The sequence below is a fragment of the Chelonoidis abingdonii genome, chromosome 20 (assembly GCF_003597395.2).
Source record: "Chelonoidis abingdonii isolate Lonesome George chromosome 20, CheloAbing_2.0, whole genome shotgun sequence".
In the NCBI taxonomy this organism is placed as follows: domain Eukaryota; kingdom Metazoa; phylum Chordata; order Testudines; family Testudinidae; genus Chelonoidis; species Chelonoidis abingdonii.
The window spans coordinates 15,563,634-15,588,196 of NC_133788.1; the positions used below are offsets into that span (position 1 = coordinate 15,563,634).

At 41.0% G+C, this 24,563-nt stretch overlaps 4 protein-coding genes across 7 annotated transcripts in view; 1 reads left to right on the top strand and 3 right to left on the bottom strand.

Moving 5' to 3' along the window:
* The window catches only part of NF1 (neurofibromin 1), a 172,856-nt gene that overhangs the window by 108,068 nt on the left and 40,225 nt on the right, over nt 1-24,563 (top strand). For all 3 annotated transcript variants that reach the window (XM_032779402.2, XM_032779404.2, XM_032779403.2), the window contains 2 exons: nt 21,649-22,081; nt 22,345-22,685. In XM_032779402.2, the coding sequence (XP_032635293.1) occupies nt 21,649-22,081; nt 22,345-22,685 (774 nt within the window). The remainder of the gene's footprint in view (nt 1-21,648; nt 22,082-22,344; nt 22,686-24,563) is intronic.
* On the bottom strand, nt 3,018-5,865 carry OMG (oligodendrocyte myelin glycoprotein). Its single transcript, XM_032779406.2, has 2 exons — nt 5,472-5,865; nt 3,018-4,705 (listed from the first exon to the last, which is right to left on the bottom strand). Exon 2 carries the CDS (start codon nt 4,697-4,699, stop codon nt 3,377-3,379), a length of 1,323 nt encoding a protein of 440 aa, XP_032635297.1. The 5' UTR covers nt 4,700-4,705; nt 5,472-5,865; the 3' UTR covers nt 3,018-3,376.
* EVI2B (ecotropic viral integration site 2B) lies at nt 7,575-11,027 on the bottom strand. The gene is made up of 2 exons (XM_032779407.2): nt 10,691-11,027; nt 7,575-9,256 (listed from the first exon to the last, which is right to left on the bottom strand). Exon 2 carries the CDS (start codon nt 8,968-8,970, stop codon nt 8,029-8,031), a length of 942 nt encoding a protein of 313 aa, XP_032635298.1. The 5' UTR covers nt 8,971-9,256; nt 10,691-11,027; the 3' UTR covers nt 7,575-8,028.
* EVI2A (ecotropic viral integration site 2A) lies at nt 11,413-20,519 on the bottom strand. Of its 2 annotated transcripts, none has more exons than XM_032779410.2 (2): nt 20,199-20,519; nt 11,413-15,711 (listed from the first exon to the last, which is right to left on the bottom strand). In XM_032779410.2, the coding sequence occupies exon 2, from the start codon at nt 15,696-15,698 to the stop codon at nt 14,934-14,936; it is 765 nt and encodes a 254-aa protein (XP_032635301.1). In that variant the 5' UTR covers nt 15,699-15,711; nt 20,199-20,519; the 3' UTR covers nt 11,413-14,933. The 2 variants fall into 2 exon arrangements, with proteins under 2 accessions (XP_032635301.1, XP_032635300.1); XM_032779409.2 differs by having other exon boundaries at nt 20,203-20,517.

Consider the following 24,563-nt stretch of genomic DNA (forward strand, 5'->3'; position numbering starts at 1 on the left):
CTTCAGACTTCTCAGTGAAGACCGAAACAAAGAAGTCATTAAGCATCTCTGCCATTTCCAAGTTTCCTGTTACTGTTTCTCCCTCCTCATTGAGCAGTGGGCCTACCCTATCCTTGGTCTTCCTCTTGCTTCTAATGTATCGATAAAAAGTCTTCTTGTTTCCCTTTATTCCCATAGCTAGTTTGAGCTCATTTTGTGCCTTTGCTTTTCTAATCTTGCCCCTGCATTCCTATGTTGTTTGCCTATATTCATCCTTTGTAATCTGACCTAGTTTAGTGCCTATGTAGTTTAGGAGAATGCTTCTGACTGCAGCCGAGGTGTGTCCAGTCATCTCGCCTTGTTCTGTGACCTCTGTCGTATCTCACAAGCTAAGCAGGTTTTGACCAGTATATGTGAAGGGGAGATTTCCAAGAAATACCTGATTCAGGAAGTGATGGATGGTTGGTGTCTCTTTTTTCTCCCCCATTGGTACTAAGCTAATGCATCAGCATGCTTGGGATCACTGTGCTGCTGGCAGTGCCATCTATTAAATGTCCTGGCCAGTGGCCTGGAATATACCTGATGATGTGAGAGTAGACTTGAGGTAAAATTTTGGTCAAAGCCTATTGACACCAGTGGATAAAGCTGTTACATCAGCCTCAGTGGCAGATAGGAAGGGTTGGTCAGACGCTTCTGTTGGCCCTGATTTTATGCAGTCATTGAAGTTACATGGTAAGCTCTTAAGGCAGAGGTGGGCAAACTACACCCCATAGGCTACATCTGGCCCCATAGGTCTTGGCCTGGAAGGCTAGCCTCGGACCCCACACCTGCTGTTCCCCCTCAGCCACAGGGCCGGGGGCTTGGATAAGGGCCAGGAGGTCCCCGGGGGCAGTCGGAGGACAAGGAGCAGGGGGCGGTTCTCAGGAGTGGGGGGGCAGTCGGGACAGAGAAAAGGGGGCGGTTGGATAGGGCAGAGGTTCAGGGGACAGGGAATGGGGGGGTTAGATAGCAGCTCCAAGGCAGAGATGGTTATTCATGAAAAATTTGCAGCCCTCTGTTGCTTTAGCATCTGGCATGGAGCATGTGCACTTACAGCAAATAGAACTCCGCTTCCTGCCAGCCTCTTCCTCTTCTACAAAGGAGACAGAGGCAGTTCTGTTTTCAGTGTGCAATCTTGATGTGGAGTTCCCCTGACCAGCCTCTCTGACAAAGGCACTGCAGACCAGTGGCTTCCAATTGTATCCTCAATTCAAGGAACTGGACTATGCCTTCTGCAGCACTTCTGAAAGCCCCTCCCAGCTACTCCCTATCCCCTAGTGCCTGGCTTTTGTTTCCAACTTCATTCCCACAGTGCTCCTCTCCATTGCCTCCTTCCACTTCCCAGGTAGCTAAAAGGAAGGTTGTAAACGTTCTATATCCTTCATCTAGCAGCCAAATGTGAATATAGCAGGCTGAACTACATTCTAGTGGGGTCCCCTGGCTTTTGCTGCACCCTCATGCTGGATCCTGTGGCATGCTGGAAATTGAGCAACTGCCTGAAATGTGTGGGCAAACATTAACACAGGCTTGTAATATTGAAATATTGAGTGATCGTGATAGATAAAGCTAAGATTTTGTCATGGATATTTTTAGTAAAAGTCACAGACAGATCGAAGGCAATAAAGAAAAATTCATGGAAGCTCATGATCTGTCCCTGACTTTTACTAATATCCATGACATAATGGGGAGCTGAGTTGCAGGGTACCCACATCGCCTGCAGAGGCTGGGCAGGTATGGGGCCACTCAGAACTCTGCCCCTCCCCACCCCCTCTGTGGTGTCTCAGAGCTCTGTGGGAGGGGGGACTGCCCCTGGCAGCCGGGTGCTGCGGGGTACCCTACTTGGTGACAAGGGCGCTCTGCAGCTGGCGTGAAGACACTGCTGCTCCCAGCCTCTGGGGCTGGATTCACGGAGGTTGCTGGAAGTCACGGATTCTGTGACTTCCGCAACCTCCGTGAAAAAATCATAGCCTTAGTTACAAATTCAGTAAAACGTTTTCCAGTAGTTTTTCTCTGTATTTCGCATTGCTGCAGACCTTCAATAGCATATAGCAAGTACCTTTGCTGCACAATTTAGCTCTACTCAGCAGCAGAGTACGTGGAACCATGCATGTAAGTATAACTGCTCAGTAGTGTGCAGAATAGAATACTCATGCTAAATTATGAGCTCATTCTCTTGAGACAAGGAAGTGGGCACATAAGACAAAATTAATTAGACAGTTCCTCTTAAATTTCGTGCTGCCTTGGCCTTAATGGCTCTCAAAACACAAGGGTTTGTTTCAATGACAAATAAGTACATTCTTCTGTTTAATTAGTTGACCATCAGATATTTACTATAATTGACATATGCTGTGTAATCTTGCATAGGTAAATTTGCTTGCAGTCCATTTTGCAGATCAAAATGGGTATGAAGGTACATCATGACCCACTCATGTAATGATTTTCCTTTAAGTGTAATGGAGTAAGTGGTTTTAGTTTGCTAGAGATGTGCTTGAAATAAATGTAAACGAATTACATTTAGCAATCACTTTTTTATTTGTCCTGCTTGTTATCCAAGAATGTCATAGTAGGTCTGTATTATCCCCTTTTTACAGTCTGGGGAATTGAAGGCACAGAGGTGAAGTGACTTGCCCAAGTTTGGTCAGTGAGAGAGCCAGGAATAGAAACCATTCCTTCAACACTCACTTCTCCTTCTGAACAACTAGACCATGCTGCCGTCCTTGTTTTTTTCCCCAATCCAATAAATACCAAAATAATTTTATTTTTAATTCCTGCATTTAAAACTGTGGCTCTTCATTCATATTAAAATATGTTTCATATTTTTGAAGTAAACAGACATGTACGTGCCAACCATATTTCCACAAATAACTTTTGCTTAGTGAAACAGGTTTAGTTTTTTTTATTCCCCCTCATCCTCCTTTTCGTTTTACTTTAACTTAAGAGTATCAGCACAGCTGTATTACAAGAATCGCTGATTGGCAAATCAAGCAAGAAAAAGCAGATCTGTTACAGGCCTTTTATTTTTTCTGGATGTTTAATGACAAAACATACATAAAACCAGTACATAAAATTCTGATATTTTATTTTTGTGCAAGGAAAATTAAAAATGTAAATACAAAATAAGCACATTTCATAAAAACAAAGCATTTGATAGGTTAGTTTTACTCAGTACGACATTAAAATAAGTAGCAGCTTAGTATCAAGACATTAATTGTGCACTTTTTTCTGTTAGAATGGTTACTTTCTTTAGAGCAGAGTCAATTTCAAAACTGAATTTCTTGTATTTGATTCACTCTTAGACTTGAATGGATTTCCTCCAGTTAGTTCTCACGTGTTAATTTTCAGAAGAAAATGCAAGCCCTTAGCCAATCAGAATTACCACTGCGTTAAGCATTGCAACATAGAATGAATACATCTCGCAAATGCTTGCTTTGGAGGGCGCGTGAGTATTAAAAATATTTGTGGTGGACTCCTCTTTCCTTAAGGTAACGGCTGTGCTTTGTGGAGGCATTTTAGAGTAGTTTGTTAGCATTCTGCTGGTAATACTTAGGGTCATGGGAGTAGTGGATGATCCCATTGAACTCATCATACTTGAGTTCATATCAGTTGAATTTTTAATGTAGATAGTGTGTGTGGCTGCTGCTTCATGCGAACTAATTTTTTGAGTAGTCGGAACTTCTGGATAGAGGAGTAATGGTCTATCTGTGCTTGTAAATAATACAGTTTGACTTAAGGTAGCACTTAACGTAACTTCATTTGCTCGAAATTGTTCACGTATTTTTGTCACTTGGATTGAGTCAGTTGCCATTGGAGAGCCATTCGTTTCTGCTGCCTTTGTTCCTTTACCCGTGAGGTTAGTATCTGTAACTGTGGGAGCAGACAAAAGTGGTGTGCCATTAGTCCAAGACATAGTTTGATTGAGGCATGGAGACCCTATCACAATGGCTGCTGTTTCCTTCACCCACTTAAGCAAGTAAGAGATATTTTGCTTATCGTTGCATGACCATGGGTTGTTAAAAAGTGTTATGACTTGTAGTTGAAAGAGCCGGTCAAAAGCTTTGTCAGGAATATACATGAACTTGTTGTTGTGCAGATAAATGTTTGTAAGGTGTAGCAGTCTCACCAGTGTTCCTGGAAGTATTTGTGTTAAGAAGTTGTTTGATAGATCCACCGTCTCTATGTTGTAGGGCATATTGGTTGGAACTGTCCAAAGTTTGTTGCTACTGAGATTGAGAAACTTGAGACTGCTCAATGTATTGTTGATAAGTACTGCTCTTTCTACCATATTCCTGGAAACATCAAGCACTTTAAGATTCCACTGGTAAGCTGTATCAAGTTTCTGAAGAACTTTAATATTGTTACCCATGGCATATATTTCCCATAGAGACTTGGGCAGATGAGCAGGAATGTTCTTGAGCCAATTATTCGAAATATCGAGGGTCCTCAAATTGGTGAACCGGGTCAGCTGATGATCAAGATCAACAAAGTGATTAAAAGACAAATTTAAATATGTAATGTTGTCTTGAAGTTCATGTGGCAATGTAGTCAAGTTTCTGCCGGAACAGTCCACATTTCTGTTGTTTCCTGAGCACGTACACTTAGAAGGACAAATGCACAGAACAGTGGGAATAAAAATCAGAAGGACCAGTAGACAAGGACGTGTTTTCAGTATCTGGTATTCCATTGTTGCCTGAAATTAAATATACCAAAGTGACACCCTTATAATATAGATAATATACTTAATGCATTTGTAAGGGTCATCTTTGCACTGATGGCTTGCTGGAGAAATTGAGTAAAAAAAAAAAAATTCTAAAAATACCCTTTGTGGTATAGTCCTTTTTATAACTGTTTACAAAACATCCCTCCATTTACAGGCATGTGTCTGGCAGAATGAGACTCATTTTTTCATCTCCCTTTCCCCCTTGAGCTCAATTGAGGGCTTTCTTTCTAAAATGCAAGTCTATTCCAAATGTTATACAATGTCTGCTTTGTTTTTTAGTGATTTGAAGCCTATATTATTTTAGGAATAATGTGTTCTTTTACACAGATGGATGAAAAAATGGCTGTCAAATGGATCTCCCTTAAAAATCTCTGCAGTAATGTAGCAATCCCACACACACACGCACACTGTATTTGTCCTAATGAAATTTGTTGAAGTTCCTCTAGATAATTTGTTACAAACTCATTTGAAACCTGAAATCCGGATTCCACATCTCTATTCCAAAATAGACATTAGTAATGTTCTTCCTTTATATAACTTTATTCCCTTTCTCTAAAGCTAGCCAACATGTATATTTGAAACCTGAATTAATGTTGGAATGAAATCTGACTGTCACTGCAGCAAATTTCTGGTGCATGCAATTGTTATAGACCAGTATTTTCAGTCTTATTTCCGTATCTTTAATTTTGCAGTAGATTTTTGCAATTAAAAACAAACCAAAAAACCCCACACTTACCACAGTCCCTTCTGCAGTATCAGTGCATCATTTCTCTGAAAGATTTATGCTTAGAGGTTGCCTTGTTCTGGAGAGTAGCTACAGTTCCTCTCTGTGGATTGTGCTTTCCTCTCCAGCTGCATCGTATTGCTGTTAGCAGGGGCTCTGCAACCACCTGATCAGCACTACATCGGAGGACTGCAGAGCGGTTGTAGGTGCTGACTCAAATTTATTGCAAGGGGTGCATGCTCAACAAAATAGGTTTTTAATTGAGTTACTAAACTTCTCTACATGCATGTTTTTCAAGATGTGGCTCCATCAAAATAAAACCTGTTAGTTTGACTACACAAAACAGCCAGTAGAATTTCTATAGCTCAGTTTTGCTTAATTGCTGATTTTCCCCCTAAAAGCCTATTTACAACTGCTGTTCATATCTGCTATGGTCTTGGTACCTTCGTTTTAATCTACACTTTTGTAATAATGTCTTTACAAATTAACTCTTCCTTCCTCTGCTTCAGCCTTCTTGAACTATACTGTCCTAGTCTTTCATAATACTTTCAAGTTGAAAGCATATATAAAATTTAATTTTCAACTGCTAAAATGAGATTGTCGGTGTTTAAGAAGTTTCATTTAAAATTAAATTAAAATGTTGATCTTACACCACTGACCCACTCAGCCCACTGCTGGTGTGGGGTTCTGTTCACCTAGGCCGGCAGTGGGCTGAGTGGGGCCTGCTGCCGGGACCCCAGCTGGGAAGGGTCTGGCAGCCAGAACCCCAGACCGGCAGCGGGCTGTGTGGGGCTGGTGACCGGGACCCCAGACTGGCAGTGGGCCGAGCGACTCACCCAGTATACACCCCCCACATCCTGCTCCCTGTCCCTTGACTGCCCCTACCCCTTACCCAACCCCCGCCCCGGAGCCGGCCCCCTTACCATGAGGCTCCTTGCTCATTCAGAGCCCTGTCGCCGCCGCCACCCCCCGGCGCGCAGCCCTGCTTCGCCCCGCCCCTCAGAGTGCTGTGCGCACAGCAGCAGGGCTCCAGGTGAGCGGGGAGAGTCTTTCCCTCCTCATGGAGCCAAATGCTACCCCGCAGGAGTGCACAGCCCCAGCCCCCCAGAGTTCTGCACGGGTGGCAGCAGGGCTCTGGGGGAAGGCAGGGGAGAGGCCGGCGGTTTGCTGCGCTAGGCCAGCGTTGCGGCACAGGACCGCGGACCCCACGGCTTGCCGCGTCGGCATGATTTTTAATGACACACAGAGTCCCAGCAGGCAGCCACGTGCCATTAAAAATTGGCTCTCGTGCCATCTTTGGCACGCGTGCCATAGGTTGCCAACCCCCTGGAATAGACCTTGTTTGTATGTCTTGATCTTTAAATGTTGAATAGAGTTTAAATCAATTTTATCTGAACTAACATTTATAAAATTTCTTAAGCGTAAACGCTGCAATAGGCTCATGCCCCAGTGATAAGTATTTAGCCTTGGCTGAGCTTTTTTAGGAAACCTACAATGACCTCGCGCTCTGCTCTAAGCTACGAATATAAAGCTTCTTCCTCTTTGTGAACGCAATTGTTAATCAAAGTTAACATTTCTTACTGTTCTAGCAAAAAGTTACCGTCTGTACACTAGTAATTGTTCTTTCAAGTGGGTGGGAGAGAGAAGACTACTAGACTCCTTTTGAATTAGTCCAGTGTGATGGAGCCACAATTAGCATTGATAGGGTCTCAGTGTTTTTACTGTAAATAACTTTTCCAGGGTTAATTCTCTTACAGATGGCAATCTTTGTAATAGACCTCAAGGCTGCAAAAAACCCTGATATTTTAAAAAAAAGACTGAAGAGATTCTGGCAACTAAACACCTATTGTAAATAAGTTCAGTTTTCAAATCATTGGTTCCTCTCCCTTTTGGATGGACTTTATGAGGGCTAGTTGTTGAAATGCTTTGAGATACTTCATTTATGTGCTATAGAAGTGCCAAGTAGTATACAGTAAATAAACCTAAATTTATATGGAAAACATAAGTTTGTAAGTGTGTTAAGGCATTGGAGTTTTGCTTCTAATCAGAGGTTTTGTGTTTTAATCAAGTGAAAATTTAGTGAATTTTAATTTCAGTACAAGTCACCGAGACGCCTTTGTATTCAAACATTTTATTAAAATTAAATGTGAAGTGTGCTGCTAAAGTGACTGTCAATTCAAGTTATACAGCCCGGAAAAGCGAACATAAAAGTTAGAAGCTGTCTTTCTACAAAGCTGGACTCATTGCATTTTGCAAACTGTATATATGAAATTTTTGTTTCTGTAGCTTTTAAAATCCACCATTTATATACATAGTCCCATTTTTTTTCTTTTAGGTTCTGTCCATACCCTGTATTGAAGTGATTAGTTTCAAACAGATCAGTAGGCAGTTCCCATTTGTAAAAAGCTGATATTTAATAAAAGCTGTAACTTCATATAGTTCTTGTCTATCTCCACTTCTCACGTAATCATTTGCTTCAAAATACTTTTAAGAAGGATGTGAAGTATGTTGCGAAGCAGTCTCCTTCAATTTATCCAGGGTCTGGCCATGCTGGTGGTGGCAGCAATGGTTAATTTACATCTTGCTGGGTTAAGTCAGGTGGAGGGGGAAAGTGGCTCTGTGCTTCTGATTGAAATTCGAGGGATTTGCTGATTTCGGGACAGTGATTCTCCGGCCCTTCATTAAGCCAGTCAGGTGGAGGTGGCAGATCAAGTGATTCAGGTGGGGGAAGGATTGGATTGAGTGGAGGGTCACATACATAACTCAGTTCATCTGAAACAGGAGGCCCAGTGTTAATATTTGAAGAGGAAACCGAAACATTGGCAGCTAATGGGCCAGAGCCTCCCTTTACTGTATCTTGATTGATCAAGTCAGGAGGAGGGGGAAAGTGGCTCTGTGCTTCTGATTGAAATTCAGGGGATTTGCTGATTTCGGGACAATGATTCTCCTGGCCTTTGTCAGGTGGAGGTGGCAGATCAAGTGATTTAGGTGGCGGAAGGATTGGGTTGAGTGAAGGGTCGCATACATCGCACAGTCCATCTGAAACAGGAGGTGGGGGCCCAGTGTTAATATTTGAAGAGGAAACCGAAATGTTGGCGGCTAATTGGCCAGAGTCTCTCTTTAGTGTAGGGGTAGATGGGTTGCTCTTCTCCTTTGTGATGCAACTGGGTGGCTTCTCAGGCCCTTCTTGTGATTCAGAGCTTTTAGAATCATCCAGGGGAGTGTTTTTGTTAACTTTCCATGGCAAGATAGAGAGAACTGAGGTACGTTTTGTGACCAGCTCCATTTCTTTAGTATTCTCCACAAAGGTATCAGGTGTGTCTCCATCTGCAAATGGAGAGCGACCTGCCCAGTTTGGATCAACTCGAGCTGGCTTTTTTGAGCATTTCCACAGAAGAATTATAATAATAACTATCATCATACCAGTCAAAATTATGCCGATTAACAGTGCAGCTATCCAGCTCCCATCAGTGGATTCACTTTCTTCTGTTGTAGTGGTCTGAGGTGTCATGATAGCTGCTGATGGCTCTTCAATTTTGTGTAAGATGTCAAGTTCATCTGATTAGTACAAGAACCTGGGAGCTGTATTTCCTTTTTTTTCCAAGACTAACAGATGTTCTCCTTGATTATGTCAGAAAAATAGTTGATAGGCTTGTTGGAGGCCTCTATATCCCTGTGGAGGCCTCTATATCCCTGTAGAAAGTTATCTCCACAATTGTCCATAGAAGAAAATTAGGATTATGTAGCTGGTGTTCATTTCCCTTCTGCTGATCACATGCAGTGTGTTACGTTATCTTCTGCAGTAAAAAGAGAATAAAATACAGTCAGCTTAAACTTCAGAGTTATAATATTTCTGTTTTATAATTCTTGTTTATCTTCAGTAATTTGCTTTTGACTACCAACAGCAAGATTGATGTAAAGCTATGTGAATGGCAGAACTACTATTCTTTTAAAACACCATGTCTGCTTCTGTTGAAATAAATGTCAGGTTTGTGACTGACTTGAGGAGGAGCAGGGAGACTTCTGACCTCATTGATCCTAAACTTCCTCTTGTGTGGTTTTGTTTAAAAAGAGAACAGCCACAATGTTCTTTCCAAGCTGCCAAAAAAGGACTAGGAGAGAAGATTGTAGAAAAGGTTGGAATAGTGATCTGTATGGATTGTCAGGCTTCCTTGAAAAGTTCAGATCCTCACTTGTAAACAGGAAATTAAGTGCAAATTAAACTGCTCATTACAACAGTGATTTTGCATTGTTTAACATCTGTTAGTTACAAGAACATCCCTAAATGTAATGTACTTTCTTTTCAGCACTTTTAACCTTTATCTTGGATTCTCAGTTCTCTTTATAAATTAATACTTGGAGCATATCTGTTTAAAATGATGATTTTCTGCTACAGTTACTGGCATGGAACTAGAATTTCAACAGTAGATCATTGTTATAAATGGACTCCTGAATACATAATGGTTTTTGGAGTCAGAGGTAAAATGTTAATGTAAATTCACTTGCAGTAATGGAGTGGAGTTTTTTGCTATTACCATTTAAAGTTCAAACATCAGAGCATCAGTCTAAATGATGAGATTAATAAAGCACATATTCAATATTCAATTCATCCTGCTTCTTTTGATATACCTTCCATATTTAAATTGCACGAAGAGAACATTTATTGGTAAATTAATGTTGAGAACTCAGTTCAGTATGCATAAAATTAATAAAAACACAGATGTTTTCATGTACATGTTAGTGTTTACCAGAGTATAAACACATCCAGGCAGTAAGTTAAAACTTCTCAGAACATGTCAGAATTCTGAATTAATGTTTAGACTTGCAACAGGTAAAACTATTTCACTCATTCGTGCTTACTCTGGTCTCCTTCTCTACATGTGGACTTCATCAGAGCTCAGTAAGATACCGATTAAAAAATTTCACAGCTGTTAACATAAAAATTCACAGGGGAAATTCCAGGTAATCTAAAATTAACTATTGATTAGACTTTGAACTTGGTTTTGAGAATTATTGGTTCTAATAGCAGTATTTTAACAGCATGGAGATATCTTCAGAACAGTAACACATCGAAGAAAACCGTTTTCTAAGACAGAATACTGTACACGAGTCATGAATTCGTTACAAAATATTCTACACCATCAGGTTGCAAAATACAAGTTGTTTAATGTCAGATCAACAACTAGGTAGCCAAAGGAGTTAAATCTTAGCATGTGAAAACTGTTCCTTACCTGTACAATAATGTCTCTTGTATTAAAAAGGCTTCACATATTAAGTTAACATTTTGCTATTACAAAACTAAAGCAATCAGAATGGGTGTTGCACATTAAAGAGTTCTAAAAGGGTCCGCTGTTCTCACATCGAAAGTTTTTTGCATAAAAGAGGAAGTTTATCAACACTTGCTGCCGGAAGTGTCAAAATTAGGGAGATGACTAAGAATTAATGTTCAAAAGTTGCATACTTGAAGACCAAATTTGGAATATGATGTTGTTTTTTTAAAAAAATGTAAAAAAAATAATGCTTAGTAGTATTAATGTTTATATGCCTGTGTCTGTAGAGAAAACATGAGCAATGATAATTCTGTATATTAACTGGAAGTGGATTGAGGCTAACAATCTTATTTGTACTTTGTGCTTTTCTGGTGAAGTGCAACAATTATTACTGTTCAAAGAGGCTCAGATAACGATGATTTAGATCAGAAGTTCTCAAATGGTGGTATGTGGAGAGCTGGCTGATCACATGGTGCTGGTCCTTCCGTATTTTCGTTTCCTAAATTGCATTAAAAGGCAGCTAAAAACACATCAAAAACTTTCCTATGGGCATTGGCCTGCTAAACACAGGGTTGTGAGCTCAATCCTTGAGGGGGCCACATAGGGATCTGGGGCAAAAATCTGTCTGGGGATTGGTCCTGCTTTGAGCAGGGGGGTGGACTAGATGACCTCCTGAGGTCCCTTCCAACCCTGACATTCAATGATACTGTTCCAAATAGGCCACACTGTGTGACTGCAATTGGGAGGCGTTGTGCTCTGTGAAATCCGCAGGGCTCCTTTTGATCAGCGTCAGGTGCTTGAATGCTGCAAAAAAATGCAGGACAGTAGCTACTATATCCTTGTAGATTAACAGAGGTTGGAGTACCTCTCAGAAATAGAGGGGATTAGGAGCAAATGTACAGAGGAGTGCTGTTTTTGGGTGTACAATAGTCAAATCATAGAAGTAAGTTTTTAGACTGTATGTACATTTTATATTTTATATGCAGAGCAGGGAGGGAACTCCTCCTTAAATATTTGTTTCATATCAATTTAGACATCACTGACTCAAGGGACTTTTTGAAAAAGTAATGTGCAGTATATGTCATTTACATGCATATGAAAGAACTGGCATATGGTAAAATCACTTTTTAAATGAGACTCTCATAGTAAACAGTGTTCTGCTATAACTGGAGCTGAACAGTTCTGGTGGCTTTTCTCTTCATGTTTTCTGCTGGTAGAGGGGACTGGGACCGCATCTTTGCACTCCGGGGAGCTGTAATGTTGTCCTGATCCAGTCTCTTTAGAAGCCAATGGAAAGACTCCCCTGACTTCAGTGGGAGTTGCACAGCAGCAGCAAGTTTCACTATCCAACTCCTACAGAAAGTTATGTGCTGCGGGTCTGGGGAAGCAGAGGGGATAAGGCAACACACTAAGGTGATATTTGCTCCCCAAGGGATCCAGGGAACAAATAACAGTGAAATCTTTCAATTCCCTGAAACCAAGGGAAGCACCACAGTCTGCTCCTTCCACCGTCCTAGCCAGAAGAGCAGCAGCGAATTCCAGTGCATAAAACTTCAGTGTTTGCAGTTGTAGACTTGCACCCCTGACCCTCACTTCTGGCTGAACAGAGGCAGTAAGTAGAAATATTAGTATATATAATAGGGTTTATATATATTCATTCCAAGTTGGGTTCCTTGATGGAATAAGTTGACTTTCAGTGAAGGAGGATTGATTTTGGTGCATAAAATAGATTACATGTCCTTATTTTCCTGAGGGTTAAAAATCAACGCTTTCTTGTGTCAAAATATATACATTATAGATAGGAAATGTGTGGGGAGTTTGGAAAGGCCAAACCATTAGTTTTCAGGAGCTACCCTCAGTGTGTGGGGGGTTTTTTTAACACTTGCCAGACCAGTTCAACAGAACTAGTTAACATGCTGTTTCTGGACTAAAGGTCAAGCCTGCATATCAGTTCATTTTCAGAACTGGAGAATTTGTCTTTGTTGAAAATAACTTTTTTAGGTAGCTCCTCGAAGTCATCTTTTAATATGTCTCATAAATGATTTTTGCAAGACTTCATATTTTCGTTTTAAACACGTAGGAAAAATATAACATACCTGTACGCAATCTACTAATGTACATGAATCACTGTGCCACCCAGGAAATCCTCATGATTTTTCTAACTACTTTAGAGTGTGTCTGACCTAATATTATAGGTATTTTGATTCCAAGCTGTCTGGGGCAGGGACAATTATTTGCTGTGTTTCTACAGCGCTTAGCACAATGGCTTAGTAACCTGTGTGAGGCCTCTACGTCCCATCCTAGTACAGATGTTTAATTGCTATATGTCCATTCATTTGTCTGGAAGGAGGAAATTTTTCCTTAGCAATATCTCTTCCCTTTGTGGCAATACAAATATTAATCAGTTGGGAGCACATATTTTGAAGTGGTGTGACTTAAATATTTTATCACGTATCTGTATACAATTATGATTAGTGAAATGATGAGTAATTTGATATATACAAATGTTGCATTATTGTGCCCAGTGACTGACTTCCATTTTACAAGCCGAAGTGCCCTGCTAACACAATTGTAGACTGTTGTAGCTTAATATCTAGAACAACAAGGAAAATGTTGAAATTTGCTAGTTTGGTTTTTCAAGATCCCAAGAATTAAGTGACGTATCTGTGAAACAGTTGATCTGTGCTTAGGTATAGAAATAATGTGCACAGACAAGAAGCCTCTCCAGTTTCCTCAGGGTAGTGAATATTTAGTATAGTGAAACCTGTTACAAACATCCATTCAAAAGACCAGCTTAGAGGAGCTAAAAGATGAAGTGGTTCTCAAAGAAATCTTTAGGGACACTTTGTAGCAATGGTCTTATGTTAGAGTAGTTCTTGGTAGGTAGTCCTTAGTGCAGGTTTCATTGTATTAAAGTAGTAAAATTTCATCTTCGTTCTTATAAACGAGCAAATCCACAACAAAAAAAAACTACTTAAGTGCATTTCTTTTTCACTCTCCAGTGAGGCATTGTAATTTTTCCCTTAGTAAACATTTTGGAGAATTAATATTCTAGAAGTTTTCATTACAATAGAAACCCCAATCTATTATATACTATAATTATGAATGAGTCAGATTGTTTCAAAATCTATTGTACGTTTTTATTGGTGTTACAGTGAGAGTTTTACTCCAACTCTGTTACATGTAAAACAAATTTTATATATTTTTTTTACAAACTTAAAGCTCAGCAAATACAGTTGACTTTAATTTAGTTCAAAAGCAAAGTAGGCTTGTGTTATGGCCAAGAACAAGACCAGAAATCGTATCTTGGCTGTACAGTATATTTGCTTTAAAGTTAGTTGCAACCAAACAAATGCCAGCACAAGTAACTGAAAATACTAGTTTTTTTAGAGGTTGACTCACACAACATGTACTATATGGGTGCTCAGACGTCTTCACAATCCAGAGCACATCTTAGTGTAGAGTTGGTCTGAGGGAACACTTCCCCATTCATGGCCCTCTCCTCCCATTTGTCATCATGCAACATCTCTCTAACAACTACAGCAGTTTCCTGCTTGTTAGTTATTTATAACTGTTTCTTAATATAATTTAGCAGATGGCAACGAGGAGGAGATAGCCCTTTTTGATCAGCCAGCTCTCAGCATACCTTCAGTGTTCAACCGACCACAATTTGAGAACCTCTGATCTACAAAAATGTGCTTAGGAGCTCTTGAGAATTCTGTTTGCAATATCAGAGTGGTCTTCCAGCCTACTGGTTTGTGGGTCACTGATTGCATCAGAGAGAAATGAGCTTCATTTAAAATAAAAAAACAATCGTACACCCATAAATAGCACTTTGCAGATTCTGTACCTACTAGGCTATTGGGGTCCCTCCCTATGACCTTTGTGGGGTTCCTTTTGCAGCCCTAATATCCTAAATGTTTGTTGCTTTATCCCCACTCAGCTCCATTGCCCACCAATTTCTTTCAAAGCAGTAATGGATAGGTCTCCCTTTAAAACAATGCAGGATACTGTTTTAAATGACTGAAAGGTTGATCGCACACAAGTTGGGGTGCTCCTTCCTATGGAGCTGTGTGCTACTGCATAGAGTTCCCATTGTTATGCAGTGGAAAACCAAATCCAGGATGTGAACCTGGTTCTCCTGTGGCACTAAGATGTTACTTCAAGGCTGCAATGTTGTCTCTGTTAGGAATCTGAGCGTTACTTAAATCTCAACTATAAAATTGGTTATGATGCTGTCACATGGTTTTGATGCTTCTTCTTTATTCTGATGATTAGCTCTTCCACTCGTGAGTTTCTCAGTTGTTTCAACTGCATTTTTCTTTTGAGCTGCGATAGCTGTCTCTGATATCAGGTCTTGCATCATCAAGTCAGTCCCTGTTAGCTCTTTAGACTTCTTCTGCCATGTATCTGATCCAGCTGGCCATAAACTGCTAGTAACCAGAAAATCACCGTTACCCCTGGGCATCCGCTTGCCTTGTTTAGCTCTTTTGAGATACGAAATCTTATTTGCCATTACCACAGTTGACAGAAATAGAAATGTGCAAGCAAGAACAAGCACTGCTATTATAATGAAACAAATGAGTATCAGAGATTTATTCTTTTCTTCACAATTTTCAGTTTTTGTTGTAATGTGGGGCTTGGTGGTGGTCAAAGGGTCTTGAACTGCAGAAGTAAGATTAAAACCAGGGGAAGATGTTGAAGGTTCCTGACCAAATGTTGATGACTGAAAGGCGGCTGTCTGCATTTCAAAAGTAGTCACTGAAGTGTCATGCGTTGTAAGATTTGTACTGGCTTCAGTGGTACTCTGGTTTTCACTTATGTTTTGGGTAATGGTACTCAAATAGCTCTTATATTTAGCCCTGGGATGCTCAGTGTGGTTCGCTCTGATTTGCAAGCACAATGAGAAGATGGTCGCAACAGTGAAAGCAAAATGTGACTTACAGTGCCTTGTCACTGACATGTTCATATCAGGTAGTTACCTGTAAAAATATAAAAATATAGTATTGTTGTTGAAGGTTTGAATTGGAGCTCTGTTGAAATGTTAGGCCGATGCTATATCTATAGTTAGACAACTCTCTCTTTGCAGTAACTTGACTTCATGTATTTTGGGCATGTTATAAAGAGCGTAGCTCCTTAAATTCCAAAAGAGTAGGTGTTCTGTGTTTGGTCTTCAGTATTATTGAACAGATTTCTACAGAGTTAGACTTACGGGGGAAAAAAATTGAAGAAAAGTTCAGGGGGGAAGGACATTTCAAATTACTGAGTGATGTTTCATGGGCTGAGGCACATGACTTATGAGGAGAGGCTGAGGGAACTGGGCTTGTTTAGTATGCAGAAGAGAAGAGTGGGTGAGGGTGGAGGATTTGATAGCAGCCTTCAACTACCTGAAGGGGGGTTCCAAAGAGGATGGATCTAGACCAAGGGTTGGCAACCTTTCAGAAGTGGTGTGCTGAGTCTTCATTTATTCACTCTAATTTAAGGTTCCGCGTGCCAATAATACATTTTAACATTTTTAGAAGGTCTCTTTTTATAAGTCTATAATATACAACTAAACTACTGTTGTATGTAAAGTAACTAAGGTTTTTAAAATTAAGACACTGCATTTAAAATTAAATTAAAATGCAGAGCCCCCTGGACTGGTGGCCAGGACCCGGGCAGTGAGAGTGCTGCTGAAAATCAGCTTGTGTGCCGCCTTTGGCACACGTGCCATAGGTTGCCTACCCCTGATCTAGACGGTTCTCAATGGTGGCAGAAGACAGAACAAGAAGCAATGGTCTCAAGTTGTAGTGGGAGCGGTCTAGGTTGGATATTAGGAAATACTATTTCAGTAGGAGAATGGTGAAGCACTGGAATGGGTTACCAAGGGAGGTGGTGGAATCTCCTCCTTAGAGGTTTTTAAGGCCTGGCTTGACAAAGCCCCGGCTGGGATGATTTGGTTGGGATTGGTCCTATTTTGAGCAGAGGACTGGACTAGATGATCTCCTGAGTTTTCTTCTAACTCTAATCTTCTATGATTCTATGTGTGGAAATGAGTGACTACTGTCATAGCTCCTTCTCTTTAAAGCTGACAAAGTTGCACCTTTGAATCAATCGCTTCTGCTTTTAGAAATACAGGAGAAAACAATCTCAGGCAGCAGAGAATCCTGTGGCACCTTATAGACTAACAGACGTTTTGGAGCGTGAGCTTTCGTGGGTGAATACCCACTTCGTCAGACGCAGGTAGTGGAAATTTCCAGGGCGCAGGATATATATTATGCTAGAAGCAGCTAGAGATAACGAGGTTAGTTCAGTCAGGGAGGCGTGCTGAGGCCCTGTTTCTAGCAGTAGGAGGGTTGTTTTGAAACCAAGGGAGAGAGAAACTGGTTCTGTGAGTGTGTGGCAAGCCATTCACAGTCTTTTTGTTGAGTCCAGAGCTGATAGTGTCAAATTTTTGCAAAATGAACTGAAGTTCACAGTTTCTCTTGAGTCTGGTTTCACACATTAACACCACTCCTATATCAAAACCTACCTGACCGCTACGCCCTACCTTTCATTGCCTGCCAGTTCCCATCCCTGGGCACATCACCACGATATTCCAAGTGTCTACAAGCCAGCACTGGAAGGTACGACACGCACTCCTGCTCTAACCCCTCAGGCACAGAGACCAAACACCTTACAAATCCTCCACCAAGAGCATTGTTCAAACTACCAATACCCGCACGAGGAATTAGGAAACAGCATCATGCAGAGCCAGAGCGTGTACCCAGGAAGCCTGCCTACTTGCAAAGACAAAGCCCAGGAAAGAAACAAACAGGACTTCCACTGGCCATTCCTTAACAGCCCCCAGCTAAAACCCGTCCAACGCCGATCATCATGGGATCTACAACCTCCGTGACCATATGATCCCACACCTTTTCACGGAGTCTTGGTGGGTGGCAGCCCCAATCCTTGTCCCCACAGACAACCTGCCAACTGGAAAACGTTTATTCTCCACCAGCACTGCTACACCGTACCAATAGGTAACTCTAGCTCCGGAACCGAATCATATGCAACAAACCTCGGATGCCCAACTGCTGCCACATATCTAACACCAGCGCACACCATCAGCGACCTAACCAGGATCAGCATACCATCACTAGCGTTCATTCACATTCTGCACGTCCGACCGAATGTAATTATACGCCATCAGAATGCAGCAATTGCCCCTTCTGCCTATGTACATGGGCCAAACTGGACAGTCACTACGCGAAAAGGGATAAATGGACACAAATCAGATATCAGGAATGGCAATATTACAAAAAACCTGTAGGCGCGCCACTTCCACCTCACCATGGACACCACATATAGCAGACCTTATAGGTGGCTTCCTGCAGCAAAAAAACCTTCAGGACCAGGACTTCAAAGAGAAACTGCTGAGCTCAGTTCATTTGCCAAATTTGACCACTTCAGCTGGCGCGAACTCAAACAATAGGACTGTAATGGGCTTTAGCCAATTTACAGAAACCCAGGTTTCTCTCCTTTGGTTTTCACACCTCTACTGCTAAGACAGGGCCTCACCCTCCCTGACTGAACTAACCTCGTTATCTCTAGCCTTGCTTGCTAGTATTATATACCTGACCCTGGGAAATTTCCACTACCTGCGTCTGACGAAGTGGGTATTCACCACGGAAAGCTCACGCTCCAAAACGTCTGTTAGTCTATAAGGTGCCACAGGATTCTCTGCTGCTTTTACAGATCCAGACTAACACGGCTACCCCTCTGAATCTCAGGCAGTGGTTCTCAAACTTTTTTTCACAGACCACTTGAAAATTGCTGAGGGTCTCATTGGACCACTTATTGATCTTTCCAGGTGTTGTTTGTACTGTTAGCTAACCATTGTAAAGCACTTTTTGATAAAAGGCTATATTAAAAAAAAAAATAATTAACTTTTTTTGTTCTACAAATAAAAGCACACAATTCATGTATTAATATCGGTGGTGTAACCTTTCTAATGCAATGGATATTCCCTTCCCCCCCCTGCTGTGGCAGCCCCCAAGCTGGGGCTGGGAAGGAGGGGGGTCTCTTCCAGGCAGTTGCAGCCCTGGAGCTGAGGAAAGTCACCTCTTTCTCTGGCCACTACAGCCCTGCACGTCCCAAATTCTCCCCCTCCCCCCTTCTCATCCTACTGCCCCCTCCCACTTACCCCGTATTCCCACCAAGGCCACCACCCCACTTTCTATATATGTTTTTTCCAGGGTCCAGACACCTAATTAGTGGAGCCACTAAGTATTTAAACTTCTGCTTTAAAGATTATTCTGCTGAACAAAATTCTTCCACTCAAAGCATCATAAAAAAGATCTATTTACTTTCAGTCATAATCAAAAGTTGTAACATAACTACAATAGTACCTAATGCATTGAATCACAAATATATAGAAAAGTAAACTTGCTAAAGGATTTTGGCCTCTTTGTAAAAGCTGAATAGTGATGTCCTTTAGACATGCCAGGGTCCTCCAGAAAGCGGAGAAATTGAGGACTTAATATTCCTGGTATGTCTACTGTGATTTAAAAAAAAAAAAGAGAGAGAGAGAGAAGAAAAGATTGAATGGCTTTATACATCATAAAGAAGTAGTAAAAGGCACAAATGTTTTTCTCTCTGCAGTTCATATTTAAGTTAAAATTAGACTTAATTCTGAGGTAAGGACTTCCTCCTTTTCAAACTGAGGAGAAAACTAGCTTGTCATATAAGATGCAGGCGGGGTAAGATTTTTATCTCAAAATGGTTCAGATTGTTTGTAAAAGATGCCTTGTAACGTGGCAAAAAAATAGAAGGAGAAAACTGAAGTAAAACATGTAAATTACTCCCTAGTGGAATGGCATATCCTTTTTTAGATATTTTTAGCCATTTGAGATGAATCTGCCCTGTACAGTTCCATTTGTTAAATGAAAGTATCTCAAACACCTAATGTTTCCATTACACAATTGCAGCAGTGCTTCTGCATACTTCCACTGACAGTACAATGAGCCCACTGTTAATTGTAGAGTTTCTGACCAAATGTACTGTTAAAAATAAACAAACGTTGTTGACAAAATGTTAATGGTTTTATGTAAAGTAACAAAAGCAAAGGAATTGATAATTAAAGGTTATCTTTCTCTTTAATTAACCCCTTTGTGCTTAGGTATAGATAGGATCTTCTGTCAGCATATAGTAAGATCTGCAGTATATAGGCACAATGGGACTAACTAGTGACTGACACTCTTAATGCTTGCTTCAGACTCTGAAATATAAACCCCTTTAACATAGTATAACATCTGTATTTTGGTAAGTTTCCTGTATTCAAGCTAAGTTGGCTGGTTGGGAAAAGATAGTATTTCACTTCTTGATCGCAGTTGTCAGACATGGGCATTGTAGTGAATTGTGTGATGTTTTGTGAAAACATTTTTTGCTTTATAACTTTCTACAAATTCTAACAAACTCAGAAGCAAAGTGTAAGAAAGCAAATATGAACCTACCTTGCCAGAAGTGTGGTCAAAATCAGAGTTGAATTTCAAATTATTCTGTTACTTAATAACACAGTTTCTTGATATTTGTTGGGATGCAACCGACCAGCAATATAAAACAAATGGACTAGAAGATGATGATTTAAAAAAAAAAAAAAAGGTGAATCTAACTAAAATATGTAGTTGTATTTCCTCACTCAGAAAACTAAACCACAGAGATGACACATTTCCTTTCCACTGCAGCTCTACCCGTGACATGTTAGAGGGGGGAAGAAAGCACTAACTTGCCCAAATTAGCTCTCAGAATGACAGGAAGTGCAATAGAAAAAAAAATCTGTTTTTAGGGCAGAGACTCTCTACTTGCTGCACCATATATATGTTTATCTTTATACCAGATTATTTTCCCTATGTGTTATATAAAAATGATGTCTCCAGTCCAATCAATATTGTTTAACTTTTATTTCTATTGCATGTATTTTTGTGAATTCTGTCTTTGCAGACTCTCCATCTTTGCTGGAAGAGTCCAGGTGATGGTAGCACAGAGATGCTGTAGGCAGGTAGAAGTGTCACAGATTTCCACAAGCTACTGTGGAGTTTGACTATGATTTGGGTTAATGATACCTAGTAAAATTATATCTGCCATGTTAAAAATCTTCTGGATTAACTTTGGAAGGAAACTGTCCTTCTCAAGATGCAGAGCAGCTTTACTTAAAAACTAAACAGAAACTGCCTTAAATTAGCTGAAAGATTTAGTTGTTTTCAGAAAATCTAAGGCACATTTATACTATTCATTTGGCCACTCTTACGTCCAATTAGGCAGTCGGATGCCAAGCAAATGCAGTGTGAGAGTTGCAGACCCTTCAAAAGAGGGTTTGTAATGGAAGTGCCTGAAGATGCTTAATTAGGGCAGCGTCGCTATTATAAATTACCTTTTTTATGTTTCAACATGGGTGTAATTTGCAAGTGCGGAAAAGTGAATACATTGGCGTTTGATGAGGAATCCTTGCTGAGATAATGTTGCCCTTTACTTTGTAGAGAGAGAATCTAAACTGCATTATTTATGTGTAAACAAATTTTGGTGCAGTTGATGTGCCATTGCTCTACAGCATATTTTCCTCAATTGAAATGTTAAATAGAGGTCCTCTCTGTCTCTTTCTGGGGCTGCATGGCTATACATTAGCCTTGGAACTCATTCAGAAAGAAAGAGGATAACTTCAGAGTCAGCCTTCTAATTCTCTGTCCATACTAAAACTGATTCCAATACGATGGATGAGCTAAAGCTTAATGGTAATGGATGCTATTTGCCTATTGCCTACATGGTCTCTGCAGATCCAGTGCAATTGTTTTGGAATATCTGGAGTTGGTATAGGATTACATGCAAGCTAAATCTTTTTTTCCTACCGTAACCAAGAGAAATCATGAAACAATATGTGAAATGTTTTTTCTTGTTTTTCTTAGGTTCAAAACAGGTCAGATCAATGGTGATTTATTGATATACCATGTCCTTCTAACTTTGAAGCCATACTATGCTAAGCCATATGAGATTGTAGTGGACCTCACTCACGCCGGGCCCAGCAATCGTTTTAAAACAGACTTCCTTTCCAAGTGGTTTGTAGTGTTTCCAGGCTTCGCTTATGAAAATGTCTCAGCAGTTTATATTTACAACTGCAACTCTTGGGTAAGAGAATACACCAAATACCACGAGAGGCTTCTGACAGGCCTGAAAGGCAGCAAAAGACTTATTTTCATAGACTCTCCTGGGAAATTGGCAGAACACATTGAACATGACCAGCAGAAACTTCCTGCTGCTACCTTGGCTTTGGAAGAAGACTTGAAAGTATTCCACAATGCTCTCAAACTCGCCCACAAAGACACCAAAGTTTCTATTAAAGTAAGTCTCATTTAACACCCTTCCTATCGAATTGCTATGTATAATTTGGAATTATAGACCTGCATGCTATTTTACTGTCATTAAGTCTTAGGGAGAAATCACCAATATAGTTCATGCATCACACTGGTAAATATATCACTTGTTCATCGTTTAGATTTCAGCTACTCATCCTCCTCTTTAAAAAGTGGTGATAACAGATCTTGTTCATTCTTCATATTCTTAGCTACAGCTACTAAATGATACTTTTTTCTTTCCTTTCTAAGGTTGGGTCTACCGCTGTGCAGGTAACATCAGCAGATCGAACAAGAGTCCTGGGACAGACAGTGTTTCTAAACGACATTTACTATGCCTCTGAGATTGAGGAGATATGTCTAGTTGATGAGAACCAGTTCACCTTAACCATTGCCAACCAAGGCACACCACTCACCTTCATGCATCAGGAATGCGAAGCCATCGTGCAGTCCATCATTCACATACGGACTCGATGGGAATTGTCACAACCAGACTCCATCCCACAGCATACTAAAATCCGCCCTAAGGATGTCCCTGGAACACTACTGAATATAGCATTGCTTAACCTGGGAAGCTCAGACCCTAGTTTACGGTAGAGCTCTTTTAACCCTTATCTTGACCAAAATTTGTGCTAATTTATTTCTAAGGTTTCCCCATTAGTAAGTGTTTTACAGCAAACACGATTATTTTTTCACCTAAGTTCCACAGCCTTGACATTTATCTAGGAGTAACATTGATATTTCCCAAAGAAAGATCAACTACTCCCTGTTGGAAAAATGAAGCATAAATTGTGCTAGGTTAACTGTAAAAGTTTTGGAAGTCTTAACTCTTATTCTGAAAAACCTTTACTTTACTTAGCTAATCCTAAATCTCTTCACATCTTTCTCCTGGCTTTGTTTTTAAAAACATAAACTAGAATTCAGTGTTTGGGTACTAGTGACTGTTTTGCAGCTAGAAAGCAGAATAAACAGTAAGAGACATACTAGAGCTGGCTGGAAATTTTCCAACTGAACATTCTTCCAGTGGAAGAGGCAAGTTAATCTAAATCAAAACGTTCATTGGAAACATCCCAGTTCTGACAGAACCCGGGTGGGTTTCCTATGGAACCCTGCTTACCAGGCAGGTTTCTGTCACAACCCTACCTGGTTTGTTGCCAGGTTAGTCACCTGGCAGGCTGACAAGGCGCTGTGAGTCTGGGAGCTCCCTGGGCTCTCAGCAGCCCACAAGGCCTGGCTTCCAAGCTTCCCAACATCTCTGCAATATGGCTGACAGGGAGCCTAGAAGACCTAGATCTCTGGCAGCCCACCAGAAAAGCTGCCTCAAAGCCAGAGTCTCCAGGGTCCCTGGCTCCAACCTGCTAGGTGGATTACCTCAAAAGCGGGGCTTTCAGGATCTCAGCTGCTTGGAATCCCCAGCCTCCAGGCATCCGGAGTGCAGGATTTTTGGAGGGCCCTCAAACATTTCAAAAAGGTCTGTGAATTTGGAATTCCTGTTCTGTGGGAAATTCAAAAATTTCAGTTCTTCAGTTTTGGAAACAATTTTTTTTTGATATTTCAGAATTTATAGTGGGAATTCCAGTTTCTAGCAGCTCTGTATATCTGTATGTACCTATATAGACACAGTATAATATACATATACATGCCATTTAATCTTTATAGGCTCTGTTGTTCTCTGTGCAGGAATAAGGTGAAAATATTTCCCGCATTCACTTTAATGCATAGGAGAATTCTAGAGTTGTCTTCTTGCCATTACTGCGTAAAATGTACCTGTGTAAGATATAAGCACTTTAATGTTACATGTGCAATATTTAAAGAGAGATTTTCCAAGGATGAACTAGTTTTAGTCACGATCTCAAAAATACCTCAGTTCAAATGTACATGTTGATTTTATGTGGGTCTGAAAAACCATTGGGCAGGTTTTGCTTGGTAGCCTTTTGGCAGCCCTCTTCTCTTCCTTTCTCCCTCCCCCCTCCATATCATTCTAATCTGTTCCATCCAAGAGTAACTAGACATGGAGCCCTTCAGTGTTGCTCTTTCAATTCCTCAGACAGGGTTTATTGAGAGAAGGAGCTCTCTGGATGCTGGCAGTCCGTGGAAGGAAGAAATTAAGTTCAGGACCTAAACTTCTGATTCCCTTGGCATGCAGGAGCAGCAAGTTATATGGGCCTGTGATGCCCATGCTCCAGCAAATTCAGGGCATGAGGGCCCAGCTCCACCAATGTTCGGGGCTGGGTCTCTCCCCAGGCTCTACCTGCCACCCCGCACACCTCCTCCAAAGCGTCCCTGCCTGTGCCCTGGACAGCGGGCGACTGCCCTGCCGCTTGGCACTGCGCTCCCTCGCTGGCCGCTGCCAACTACAAAAGGGAGTGGCGCTGGTGGCAGGGTGAGGCAGTGGCAGAGCTGCCACCTGCAGAGGAAGGAGGGGAGGAGGCACACACATGATGGGAGCCCCCTGCCCCCCCCCCCCCCCC